We start from the raw sequence: 11351 nt of genomic DNA, 5'->3' as shown, positions 1-11351 counted from the left end.
ATCTTAATATTTTTGCTCTCCTTGCATTGACTTTAATTACTTCATATTTATTGATTAATTTATTCTAATTTATTCTAATCTCTAAGGCCCATATAAAAAAAGATATAGGGTTTCAAAGATCTAGTTCTATGTATGTTCATCAAAAGAGCTTTAAATTTTAACACTAGCCATAAATCTGGTCATTAGAGATTAGAGACCTAAATCTTTTTGTACATATTTTCAGCTCTGTTTTTATATTTATCTCTGTTTCTGTGATATGAAATAACTGTACTTAGCTTAAAAATAACACAATTTCCCTGAAATATGAACAATTCTTATGTTTTCTTTCATTCATTTTTTCATTTAATAGAGTGAAATGTCCTTGCCCATAACCTCAAATCCACAAACTTGATTGATTTCAGAGGTCATAGTAGACATCCACCCTGTAAAGCAGAATGTTAGACCACCTATAAGATGCCACTAATGAAAGTCGTGGTTGTCTAATATTTACCACTACAGTATATATCAGCTTTTTCAGATTTATTTGCAGATTCCACTATAGTCAATTTCTTTATTTCTAAAGAGAGAATAATATAATCCTATTTTAAAAACAACAGTGTACGTTTTAGAGATATTGTTAAAAACTTCCTGCAGTTATATATCTTCCTGCAGTTATATATTAAAAAAATAACAACTACATAGAGTGCTAAGGAGGAACAAGAGGTACAAGAACGTTATGACCACATATTATGACTTTGAAAGCAGTTCCTATTACCCCATAAGTAGAAGGCGGCTCTGAGTCCTGATGCAGATAGACTTGGAACAAGTTCCCTGAATCCTCCAGACTCACATGTATCTGGAGAAATCCTTGTTTGGGGTGAGGCAAATTTGAGGAACTGTCTTCTACACTCATAACTGTGTGTGTATGTGTGTGTGTGTTTGCCCTTGAAAAAGTCAATAGTACATCAGATTACTCCAGATCTTCTTTAAGGTAATAATCTATTGGAAATAGCTTTAGCACTTCTAAATCCTTATTTGAGGGTATCATGCACTCCTCCGATTTTTCTTCATAGCTTTATACAACTTAATACCAAGGCTTGGGAAACTGGAAATTTCCTCCAGGTCAAACAACTCCTTAAATCTATCTACAAATTTATTTTCTTTCTCCAACCTGAACTTCATAACCCAGAGGATGATGGTAGTTTCTTTGCACAAATGGTCAAAGGTAATGAGGAGCTCTTCCAGAAAAGGATGAGCGTAGACAACATCCGCTGCCAGGATATAGTCAAAATTGTTTGAAGACCTGGGGAAGTTTTTATCTAAAGCAACACCCCAGGAGAGCTCTTTAACTTGAGGTGGATGTTTGCATTTCATTTTCGTGTTTCGGGAAATATTATATTGAAGATTTCCAAGTAAATCAGGTAAATCTGTGGCAGTCACATGTGCACCTGTGAAACAAAAGACAGTAGACAAAGTAACCTTCATGGAATAAGGTGAAACAACCAAGTTTTAATCCAGCCCACATTCTTCAATTCTGCATAATTGCTAGTCCCAAGGAAAAGACTAGACCATACACACACAGGAGGGGAATCTTTCTCAAAATAATGTTAAGGCTGCCCATGTTAGGTGGGCAGACCTTAGGATTCTGATGGTACTTTTGTGTTCTATTGCATTTTTCTGTTCTCCCAGTTGTTGGTTTGTTTGCTTTTGTTTTTGAGTTGTTGTTGTTGTTACTGTTATTGTCTTCTTTTTATCTATTAGAAGCTCTGGTGTAGTGCCAAAGGCATTTGACTACTAACCAGAAGCCTGGCGGTTCAAACCCAACAGCCACTCCTTGGAAAGAAGACGGGACAATCTACTTCTGTAGAGATAATTGCCTCTAAAACCCAAAGAGGGTTTGCTATGAGTCAGAACTGACTTGACCACAGTGAGTTTTGTTTTGTTTTGTTTTGTTTGTTATCTATTATATGCTAGGAGAACAGTAATTGACCAAAAGGGAATTTCAAAATATTTAGTATCCTTGCTGGAACATCTACAAGTCATTGATGAAAGATAAATAATACTTCCCTAAAAAATTTCCAGGTCTCAGAAGAGTTAGATCAAGTGAGTGTAGATAACACTGGGCATCCTTCAGTTGAAAAGTGTGAAAAGTAAAGGGAGGAAAAAGGACTTTTCAGTGGCATTGCATTAAACATATCCATGTTTATGTCCAAGGAGCTCTGGTAGCATAGTGCCTAAGGCACTTGACTGCTAACCAGAAGGCTGGTGGTTCAAACCCACCAGCCACTCCTCGGAAGGAAGGTTGAGTAATCCTACTTCTGTAGTGATACTGCCTCGGAAACCCAAGGAGGGGTCGCTATGAGTCAGGACTGACTCAATGGCAAACAACAACAACATGTTTATGTCCAAGTTTTCAACTCCATGGTAAGTGTGACTCTTCCCAATAAAAGATGTTTGAAACCTACCCACAACATACATTCAGTGCTCAGAAGTCAAAGACCATAGACAGAAGGCTCAAGTGAGGATGATATAAACTATGAAAAGTTAATTTTTGTGGTATTTTTAAGCAAGAAATTGGAAGGAAAAAACCTTTAGAAATCAACTCATATATAACCAACAAAAATTGGTTCTTGAATATACTTTGAGCAATACAATAGCCTGAAAACAATCTAAATAAATCTAGGGTTGGCCAATTGCACAGCATCAGACAAGAACACACTAGGACAAAGGATAAGAAAGTAGAACTGGAAGCAGAGCCTCATTCAGCTTAGATCAAATTAGAATCTATTCCTTAGCCAGAATGTCAAGCTTCTCTTGCCATTGATCACACTTTGTGAAAATGTTAAAACTGGAGAAAAACATGCCTATCACCACTAGAATTACTATGAATTCATATTAATATTAATTATTATTAATATTAACTATAAATATTAATATGAATATTTGTATTCTAATGTGGGTGGGTAAGCATTTTCAACAAATCTACTTAAAGTCCCAAGACAAGGAATACCTCCTGCCAACTCCATTCCCCATTGCTGTTGAGTTGTTTTGTCTCATAGCATCTCTGTACTGATTATGAACTTAAGATCTTTGAGTCTAGAGAGGAAATGCAACCACTTTTGGAATACTGACTGAACAAGTATTCCTTTTCTTGATATTTATTTCAAGTTGTACAAATAGATTGAAGGGTTTAATTCTTTTTAATAAAAATAATGACTTTACAAAATACAAATTCTGTTCTCCAGTTTGGGAGCTTTCAGTTATAAATCAAATAGTGACCGTGACTCTACCCATACTAAACGGAATAAGGAATTTGGAGAGTACCAGCAGGACAGAGCAATTTTTTAAAATATTTGGGAGGACCTTCATGGGTCCTTATTTCTCCCAGTGTTTAAAAAGTTGTAAATTGTTAAATCTTTAATTCCACTCAAGATTTTAGAGTGGCAGGTGTGCACTTCTGAAGATCAAGGAAATCAAGACAAATTTGGGTAGTGCACATCAGAGCTAAATTAAGATGGTGAAATAGACAGCAGCAACAACAACAAAAAGACCAACCTGAAATATGTTTAGGCATACATAGAGATTGTCACACACTGAGTTAGAAAAGAAGGTGCTTGTGAGAGAACAAAGGATCATAAAGGAAGACTAGAAATGAACTGAGAAAATAAATTCAAGGAAAAACACCTAAAAATAGAAGCAGAGATGGAGAGTATGTGATTTCTAACATGCCCACTCTGTGTATCCTTATTGTAACAGATGCTTTTTCATAAAAGCATAGAAGTTTAAGATGCAAAAGCTATATAGCTATATTTGAGCACTGGTGTAAATTAAAGGATATCAAAATCAGCAACAATAGATTCTGACTATGTCTAATATTTTACACATCCCCTCTAGCAATCAGGATGCTTAGGCACATCTTCCATTTAGAATGCCTCATTTAAGGCTGGTGACTTAAAATTCCAAGGAAAGAATTAAGATAACTTTCACCTAAATTTTTGAAGGAAACCATTACAATGGCTTTAAAATAGTTTCTTGATCAAGCATTCAACTAATAAGGAGTAAAAATAGGTCCCAGTCATAGTTCACTGGACACTAAAAGCAACTAATGATATTTGATCATTTAATTCTCTGATCTTATTCAATCAAAACCAAATACACTTACCTAGTAAACTTGCCACAATAGAGACTAGCCCTGTTCCAGCTCCAATTTCAATTACGTTTTTGTCAACTATATTGTATTGTTTTATATTTGTTTCCAGAAAATAACATAGAACAAGAGCCTATAAAAGTTAAGAAGTAAAGTTAAAACAAAATTTTAAAAAAGGGTAGGCAAGTAATAACAGAAAGGAAAATTAAATTATGTTAGATCTAGTAGATCCCACTAATGCTACTATATGTATGTGTGCATGTATATGTGTATGTATTTGTGTGCATGTGTGCGTATATATCAATAGAAAGTATATCCTCTGATAGGTTCAACATCAAGGCAATAAAAAGTCCTTGAGGGTAGTGGGGCGGGTTAGAGGAGACAAAAAACTCATAATATGTAAGTAGTTTAGTTGCTTAGATTGGATGATTTTGAAAGAAAACAGCTTCTAATAATAAGAGCCATTTCAAATAAGTGTGAGGGATCAGGGCAGGCAGTGTTTGAGGGATCTGCCATCCTTCATGGAACATTTGGTAAAGGAGTCTTTTGGAATACTCTGCATGTTGAGACTTGAATAAATTTTAATATAATCATTTACCCAATTGGAGCCAATTAAATGGGAGATAAACTTTTTTTTTTACAATTCTAAGCTCTTATAGTCATTAAGAAAAAAAAACCTGAAGCTATAAACATTCTCTGCTGAGCTGACATTGATAGAGAGTCAGAAATAGAATTGGTAGAAGCAATTCCCCAATATTGTGATTTCTAAATGCTGATGTTGTTTGAGGTAACAATGTATTATTATAGAGCCTATTTTCTTCTTCTGAACAGAACATAATAATAAGCAAAACTGGCTGAAAAAAAATGGAAAGATAGAAAATTTTACAAGAAAGCATACCGATGGCCAAACAACAGCACCATAACAATCCACGGCTTCAGTAATCCGAATCTCATGACCAACAAAATGAAAATTTTCCCAGGAGGTTGTTGTTATTAGAGTTGGAATAAAACATCTTGCCATAATTTGTTCAACTACCTGCTTGTCTTCATAGTCTTCTCTGTTCTCTGAAAGGAAGAGGAAAAGGCCATTATTATGTTGGTAAAGTCATGAAAGCAAAGAAGAACCAGCAAAGAAGAACCTTATGGAAATGCAGCATTTGTACTTATTCTGAGTTACTTTTGAATATTCACTGTCTTTAAGTGTAGGGTAAACTATTTGAAAACAACTTGTAATATAAGCTAACATTTCATACATCAAGATGACAACATTTTTCTGATTTAAATTGAAGATGAAATCATCACTATTATCACTATTCATTTCTGCAATGCTACATGACACAAATAATAATTAATATACTTTTTGAAAAACAATATATTCTAAGAGCCACCAAAAGACCTTTTCAGAGCATTAAAAAGCAAAGATGTCACTTTGAGGATTAAGGTGCACCTGACCCAAGCCTTGACATTTCCAATAGACTCATATACATGTTAAAGTTGGACAATGAATGAGGAAGACTGAAGAATTGATGGGAGCCCTGTTGACAGAGTGATTAAGAGCTTGGCTGCAATCCTAAAGTCCAATTGTTAAAAACTTACTAGTTGCTCCATGGGAGAAAGATGTGGTAGCCTGCTTCTGTAAAGATTAAAAACCGAAAACCAAACTCGCTGCCATCAAGTCGATTCCAACTCATAGCGATCCCTATTGGGTTTCTGAGGCAGTAAATCTTTATGGAAGTAGGTTGCCCAATCAATCTTCCTTTCATGGAGTGACTGGTGGGTTTGAACCACCAACCTTCTGGTTAGCAATCAAATGCTAACCATTCTGCTCTGGTTACCTAGTGCCACTCTGACAGGAATATACCACAAATGGGAATGGCTTTAACAAACAGGACTTTATTCTCTTACAGTTTTGGAGGCTAGAAGTCCAAATTCAAAGTGCCAGGCTCTAAGGGCTGGGTGAAAGCCACTCAACCTTGCCCTTTAGCTCTGCCTCTTGTTCCCAGCCCACTGAAGCTGGAGGCATCTCTTCATTCAGGCAGCTACTGGCTGCTGAAGCTAACATACCCAAGGTCAGCAAGTAAAAAGACACAGCTCCGATGTTATCAAACCACACAGCAGGCCATTAACTCAAGTCCATTGAAAGTCTCAAGATCAGCAGAGCATGGCAGGCTACTGAATGAAGACTTGGCTACATGCAGGGTTCAAGTGTCCCAAAAAGCTGGAGACCTTCCTCAAAGTTGTTTCTTATATACTGGAAGCAGCCCACCCACATCCTAAAGCATCTACTTAGCTGCTCCAAGAGATTCCACCATGAAGTTGATTGCCAGTCTTACGATGGGGAATAACTACATCCAGCTGCCCAGCCACTCAACCAGGCCCAGTTGACACACAAACTTAACTACTACAATCTGCAATCTTTATGGAAGCAGACTACACATCTTTTTCCCACAGAGTAGCCGCTGGGTTCAAACTTCCAACCTTTCAGTTAGTACCAAGCATTTCAACCACTGCTCCAGCAGGGTTCCCTAGTACACCTAGGCCATACTAACAATATAATTTTTAAAATTATGGAGGTAAAAGCTGTATTCTATCTCATGCTAGTCAGGTCATACTTGTAGCACAGTATTTCGTTTTGGAAGCCTCACTTTAGAGGAACAGTGAGAAATTTAAGCAACTAGGACAAGAGAAATCTTGAAAATCAACCATTTACAGATAGTTTGGGGAAATCAACATTTTAATCATAAATAAGGAATCATACTGAGCAACAGTTATTTTCACAAATTAAAGGACTAGCAAGTATAAGTAACTGAGGATATGTGTGTGTGTGTGTGTGTGTGTGTGTCCAATGACTGAACAACCACTTTTTTAGGATATTAGAGACACATTACACATCAGATTGCTGTTTGCTCTAGTTATACTACCACCACTGCACAACTGAATTTCTATGACTCAATAAAATAACTACATGACATCATATGAATAAAGGCTGTCAAAGAGATACAGCATGCTGAGGAAATACAGGAATGAAATCATATGAAAGTAGAGGAGAGGAAGGCAGTAGTGGAGAGAATGGTATCAAAGAATGGAAAGGAAGAGAATGGATGGGAGGAAGATCCATCAATAACAAGAGGGAATGGATTCCTGAGGTCAGGTTAAGTTTCATTCATTTATTCATTTAACAAATACTCACTGGATATGTAGTATAGTCTATGTATTGTCTAGTGACCGGGAATAAAAATTCAAAGATATGTTCCCTAATTTGGTGAAGCTTGCAAATGTGTACAGAAAGACATATAAGTAAATTATTATAAAGCTATTATGACAATTGCTGAAATGGAGGTGAAAGGAAAGTGAAAAAGAATCCCCTATCAGTGTGTGGAATTCAGACAAAGTCTCACACACAGGGTATCTTTAAGTTCAAACTTTAAAGATGACAAATGTTCAATGAAGTAAAACAAAGTAAGAAAAGGAAGAGCATTTACATAGATGCAGATGCATGAAAGTATGTGCCATGAGAGATTATATAATATATTCTATATCATTATGTTATTATGTATTATATTTGTTTTACCTTATATGTTGTTTGGTGCCATCAAGTCAATTTTTACTCACAACAACTCAATGTGATGGGAAGTAGAATTGCCCCACAGGGTTTTCTACACTGTAATCTTTACAGGAGCAGATTGTCAGGTCTCTCTCTTACAGTCACTGGGTGGATTCAAATCACCCATCTTTCAGGTAGCAGCCAAGTGCTTAATGGTTTTACCCCCAAGGTTCTTTATCTTATATCTTATATAATACTAAATAGACCAACTTTCAGAGGTGAATGACAAGTAAAATTGTACAAGCAAACATGGACTGAGCACCACCTTACATGTGATGTTATGGAGTTCCAGTGTTATGCTGTAGACAGTGGAGGTACTAATGAAGACAGTGGAAGCTCTAATGAAGAAGGAAGAAAGCAATCTAAGCACACTTGGCAATGATGAGGAGAGCAGACTGAAGGAAAAATTGTGTAATGGTTAAGACGGTAAGTCATTCATATATTCAACAAATAGTTACAAAGGGCCTACTGTGCCATCACTGGAGTAGGTGCTTGTGACAAACAGTGAACAAGACAGACAATGTTAATATTACTGCCATTATGTAGCTTATATTTTAGTAAACAAAAGTAATTTCAGACAGTGATCCATTCCAGGAAGGAAATAAAATAATGATGTAATAAAGAATAACTGGGTAAAGGCTATTTCAGATTTAATAGTCAGGTAAGCTCTTTCTTAAAAAAAAAAAAAAAAAGAGCATTTAAATTGAGATCTATATGATAAGAAAGAGACAACTTTGTGAAAAGGTTCCAAAATGAAGAACAATGTGTACAAAGGGCCTCTATCCAAGAAGTCTGGGTTCAAATCTGAACTCTGCTCCTTTAGTAGGCAAGGTGCTTAATCACTTCGAGCTTCCGTTCCTCATCTTAAAATTAAGGATAATAATATTACGCACACTTTCTAGCAATGTTAAGAAGATTAAATTATATAATTCACAAAAAGCAGTGATACAATATTTACCACAAAGAACTCAACAAACTTAGTATTAATAATCACAACCATTAACAACACTGTTGTCATCCTTATCATCACCATCACCCAGACCAGAATTCCAGTAGGGAAACTACTACATTAATCCAACTAATGCAGAGGCAGTGAGGGATATACACCAAAGATATTAAGAGGAAATATCAATTGGACTTGATGAGTAGAAAAACAAAAGAGAGAATGGAAATAATTGGGAAGTCTATGGATCTATACACTGAGTTGACAAGAGGGATAAATTGTAGGCTGTAGATACTTGCTTCACAAAGGGACACCACTGTGAACTAAGAAAGTAAGATTACCACTTCGAGAAGGGACTGGGAGGTTAAGGATGGAGAAAGTATATTTGAACAGCCCCAAGCGAAGAATGACTCAGGAAATAAACCAAATTTTATATTAGGAAACTATGGCCTTTTTTCCCAAGTTTCCCTTCCATTCTAACTCCTTATGAGCTTCTTCTTGGAAGAGACAAGAAGCTACTCATCTGATTAGCAGCCTAACATGTAGATAAGGCCATGTTCTTTTCCCAGTGGAAGGGTAGCTGTGCCTTAAAAAGTCAGCTTTCATACACCATGCTTGCTTTCCTCATCTCCCTGTGATAGGCTGACCTGACCAAAGTTCTGCCTCAGAGAGAACATGGCCACTACTAGGATAACCTAGAGCTCCAGTACTTGATTCCTCATGTAAAATAGAGTCACTCTACATCCAGACCACATAATATTAAATGTTCGCCACTCAAAACATGTATTTCAAATTTCTTGTACATGTGTTAAGGTTAAAATTACATTCAACAGTCTTAACTTCACACTTGCTAGTTTGAAATATCTTTCAGAACAAGACATAAAAGTGATCTGGATAAATGAACAGTCTTAGCACTCGAATAGGATGACTTAATATTATAAGGAATGTATGTTGTTGTTGCTGTTGTTGTTGTGTTCCACTGAGTTTATTCCAACTCACAGAGAGCCTACAGAGTAAGTAGAACTGTCCCACAGGGATTCCTAGGCTGAGATCTTTACAGCAAAAGATCACTAGGTCTTTCCTTTCTCCTGCAGAGCGACCGATGGTTTCAAACCAGTGACTTTTTAGTTAGCAGCTGAATGCTTAACTATTGAGACAACAGAGCTTCTTTAAGGAATATATATACATACATTCTTCAAGGAATACATATATATATATATATATATATATATTTGTTGTTGTTGTTGTTAAGTGCCGTCGAGTCGTTTCCGACTCATAGCAACCCCATGCACAGCAGAACGAAACACTGCCTGATCCCGCGCCAGCCCCACAATCCCTGCTATACTTGAGCCCATCATCGCAGCCACCGTATCAATCCATCTCATTGAAGGCCTCCCCCTCTTTCGTCCACCCTCCACCCTACCAAACATGACATCCTTCTCCAGGGAATGGTGCCTTCTTACAACATGACCAAAATAGGTGAGACGAAGTCTGGCCATTCTTGCTTCCAAGGAGCATTCTGGCTACACTTCCTCCAGGACAGATCTGTTAGTTCTTTTAGCAGTCCATGGTACTTTCAGCATTCTTCGCCAGCACCACAACTCAAAAGCATCAACTCTTCTTGGGTCTTCCTTATTCATTGTCCAGCTCTCACATGCATACCAGGCGATTGGAAATATCATGGCTTGTGTCAGGCGCACCTTAGTCCTCAAGGAGATATCCTTGCTCCTCAGCACTTGAAACAGTTCCTTCGCAGTTGACTTTCCCAATGCTACACGTCGTCTAATGTCCTGACTGCTGCTTCCGTTGGCATCAATTGTAGAACCAAGCAACATGAATTCCTTGACAACCTCAATCTGCTCTCCATTTATTGTGATGCTGCTCATTGGTCCAGTTGTGAGGACTTTTGTTTTCTTCATGTTGAGATGTAATCTATACTGCAGACTGTATTCTTCAACCTTCATCAGTAGGTGCCTTAAGTCATCCTCACTTTCAGCAAGCAAAGTTGTATCGTCTGCATATCTCAGGTTGTTAATGATTCTTCCTCCAACCCTGATACCACGTTTTTCTTCATATAGTCCAGCTTCTCGGATTATTTGCTCAGCATATAGATTGAATAAGTGTGGAGACAGAATACAACCCTGACGCACTCCCTTCTTGATTTTAAACCATGTAGTGTCCCCTTGTTCTGTTCAAACGACAGCCTCCTGTATTCCTTAAAGTGTACACACACACATATAGTTATATTTGTTGTTATCAGGTGCCATCGAGTTGGCTCTGACTCACAGCTACCCTGTGTACAACAGAATGAAACAGTGCCTGCTTGTGTGCCATCCTCACAATAAGCCCATCATTCCAGCTCCTGTGTCAATTCATTTTGCTGAGGGTCTTCCTCTTTTTCACTAACCCTCTACTTTACCAAGCATGATATCCTTCTCCAGGAAATGGTCCCTTCTGATCACATGACCAAAGAATGGGAGATGAAGTCAGGCCATTCTCACGTCCAAGGAGCATTCTGGATGCACTTCTTCCCAGACAGATTTGTTTGTTCTTCTGGCAGTCTATGATATTTCTTCTCCAACACCATAATTCAAAGGTATCAACTCTTCTTTGGTCTTCCTTATTCATTGTCCAGTTTTCACATGCATATGAAGCAAGGGAAAATACCATTGCTTGGG

General features: G+C 37.2%; 1 protein-coding gene across 1 annotated transcript in view; it reads right to left on the bottom strand.

Annotated features, from left to right (window-relative positions):
* Positions 1-1002: 1002 nt before the first annotated feature.
* LOC103208154 (protein-lysine methyltransferase METTL21E-like) overlaps positions 1003-11351 on the bottom strand; it is a 30586-nt gene continuing 20237 nt past the window's right edge. Inside the window, 3 exon segments of the mRNA XM_007953831.2 lie at positions 1003-1427; positions 4142-4259; positions 5025-5191. Of these exon segments, the coding sequence (XP_007952022.2) occupies positions 1003-1427; positions 4142-4259; positions 5025-5191 (710 nt within the window).

This window comes from Orycteropus afer, unplaced genomic scaffold (genome assembly GCF_000298275.1).
Source record: "Orycteropus afer afer isolate SDZICR_OR568_19922 unplaced genomic scaffold, OryAfe1.0 scaffold00417, whole genome shotgun sequence".
NCBI classification, from domain to species: domain Eukaryota; kingdom Metazoa; phylum Chordata; class Mammalia; order Tubulidentata; family Orycteropodidae; genus Orycteropus; species Orycteropus afer.
This window is presented reverse-complemented; position numbering and strand designations above follow the sequence as displayed.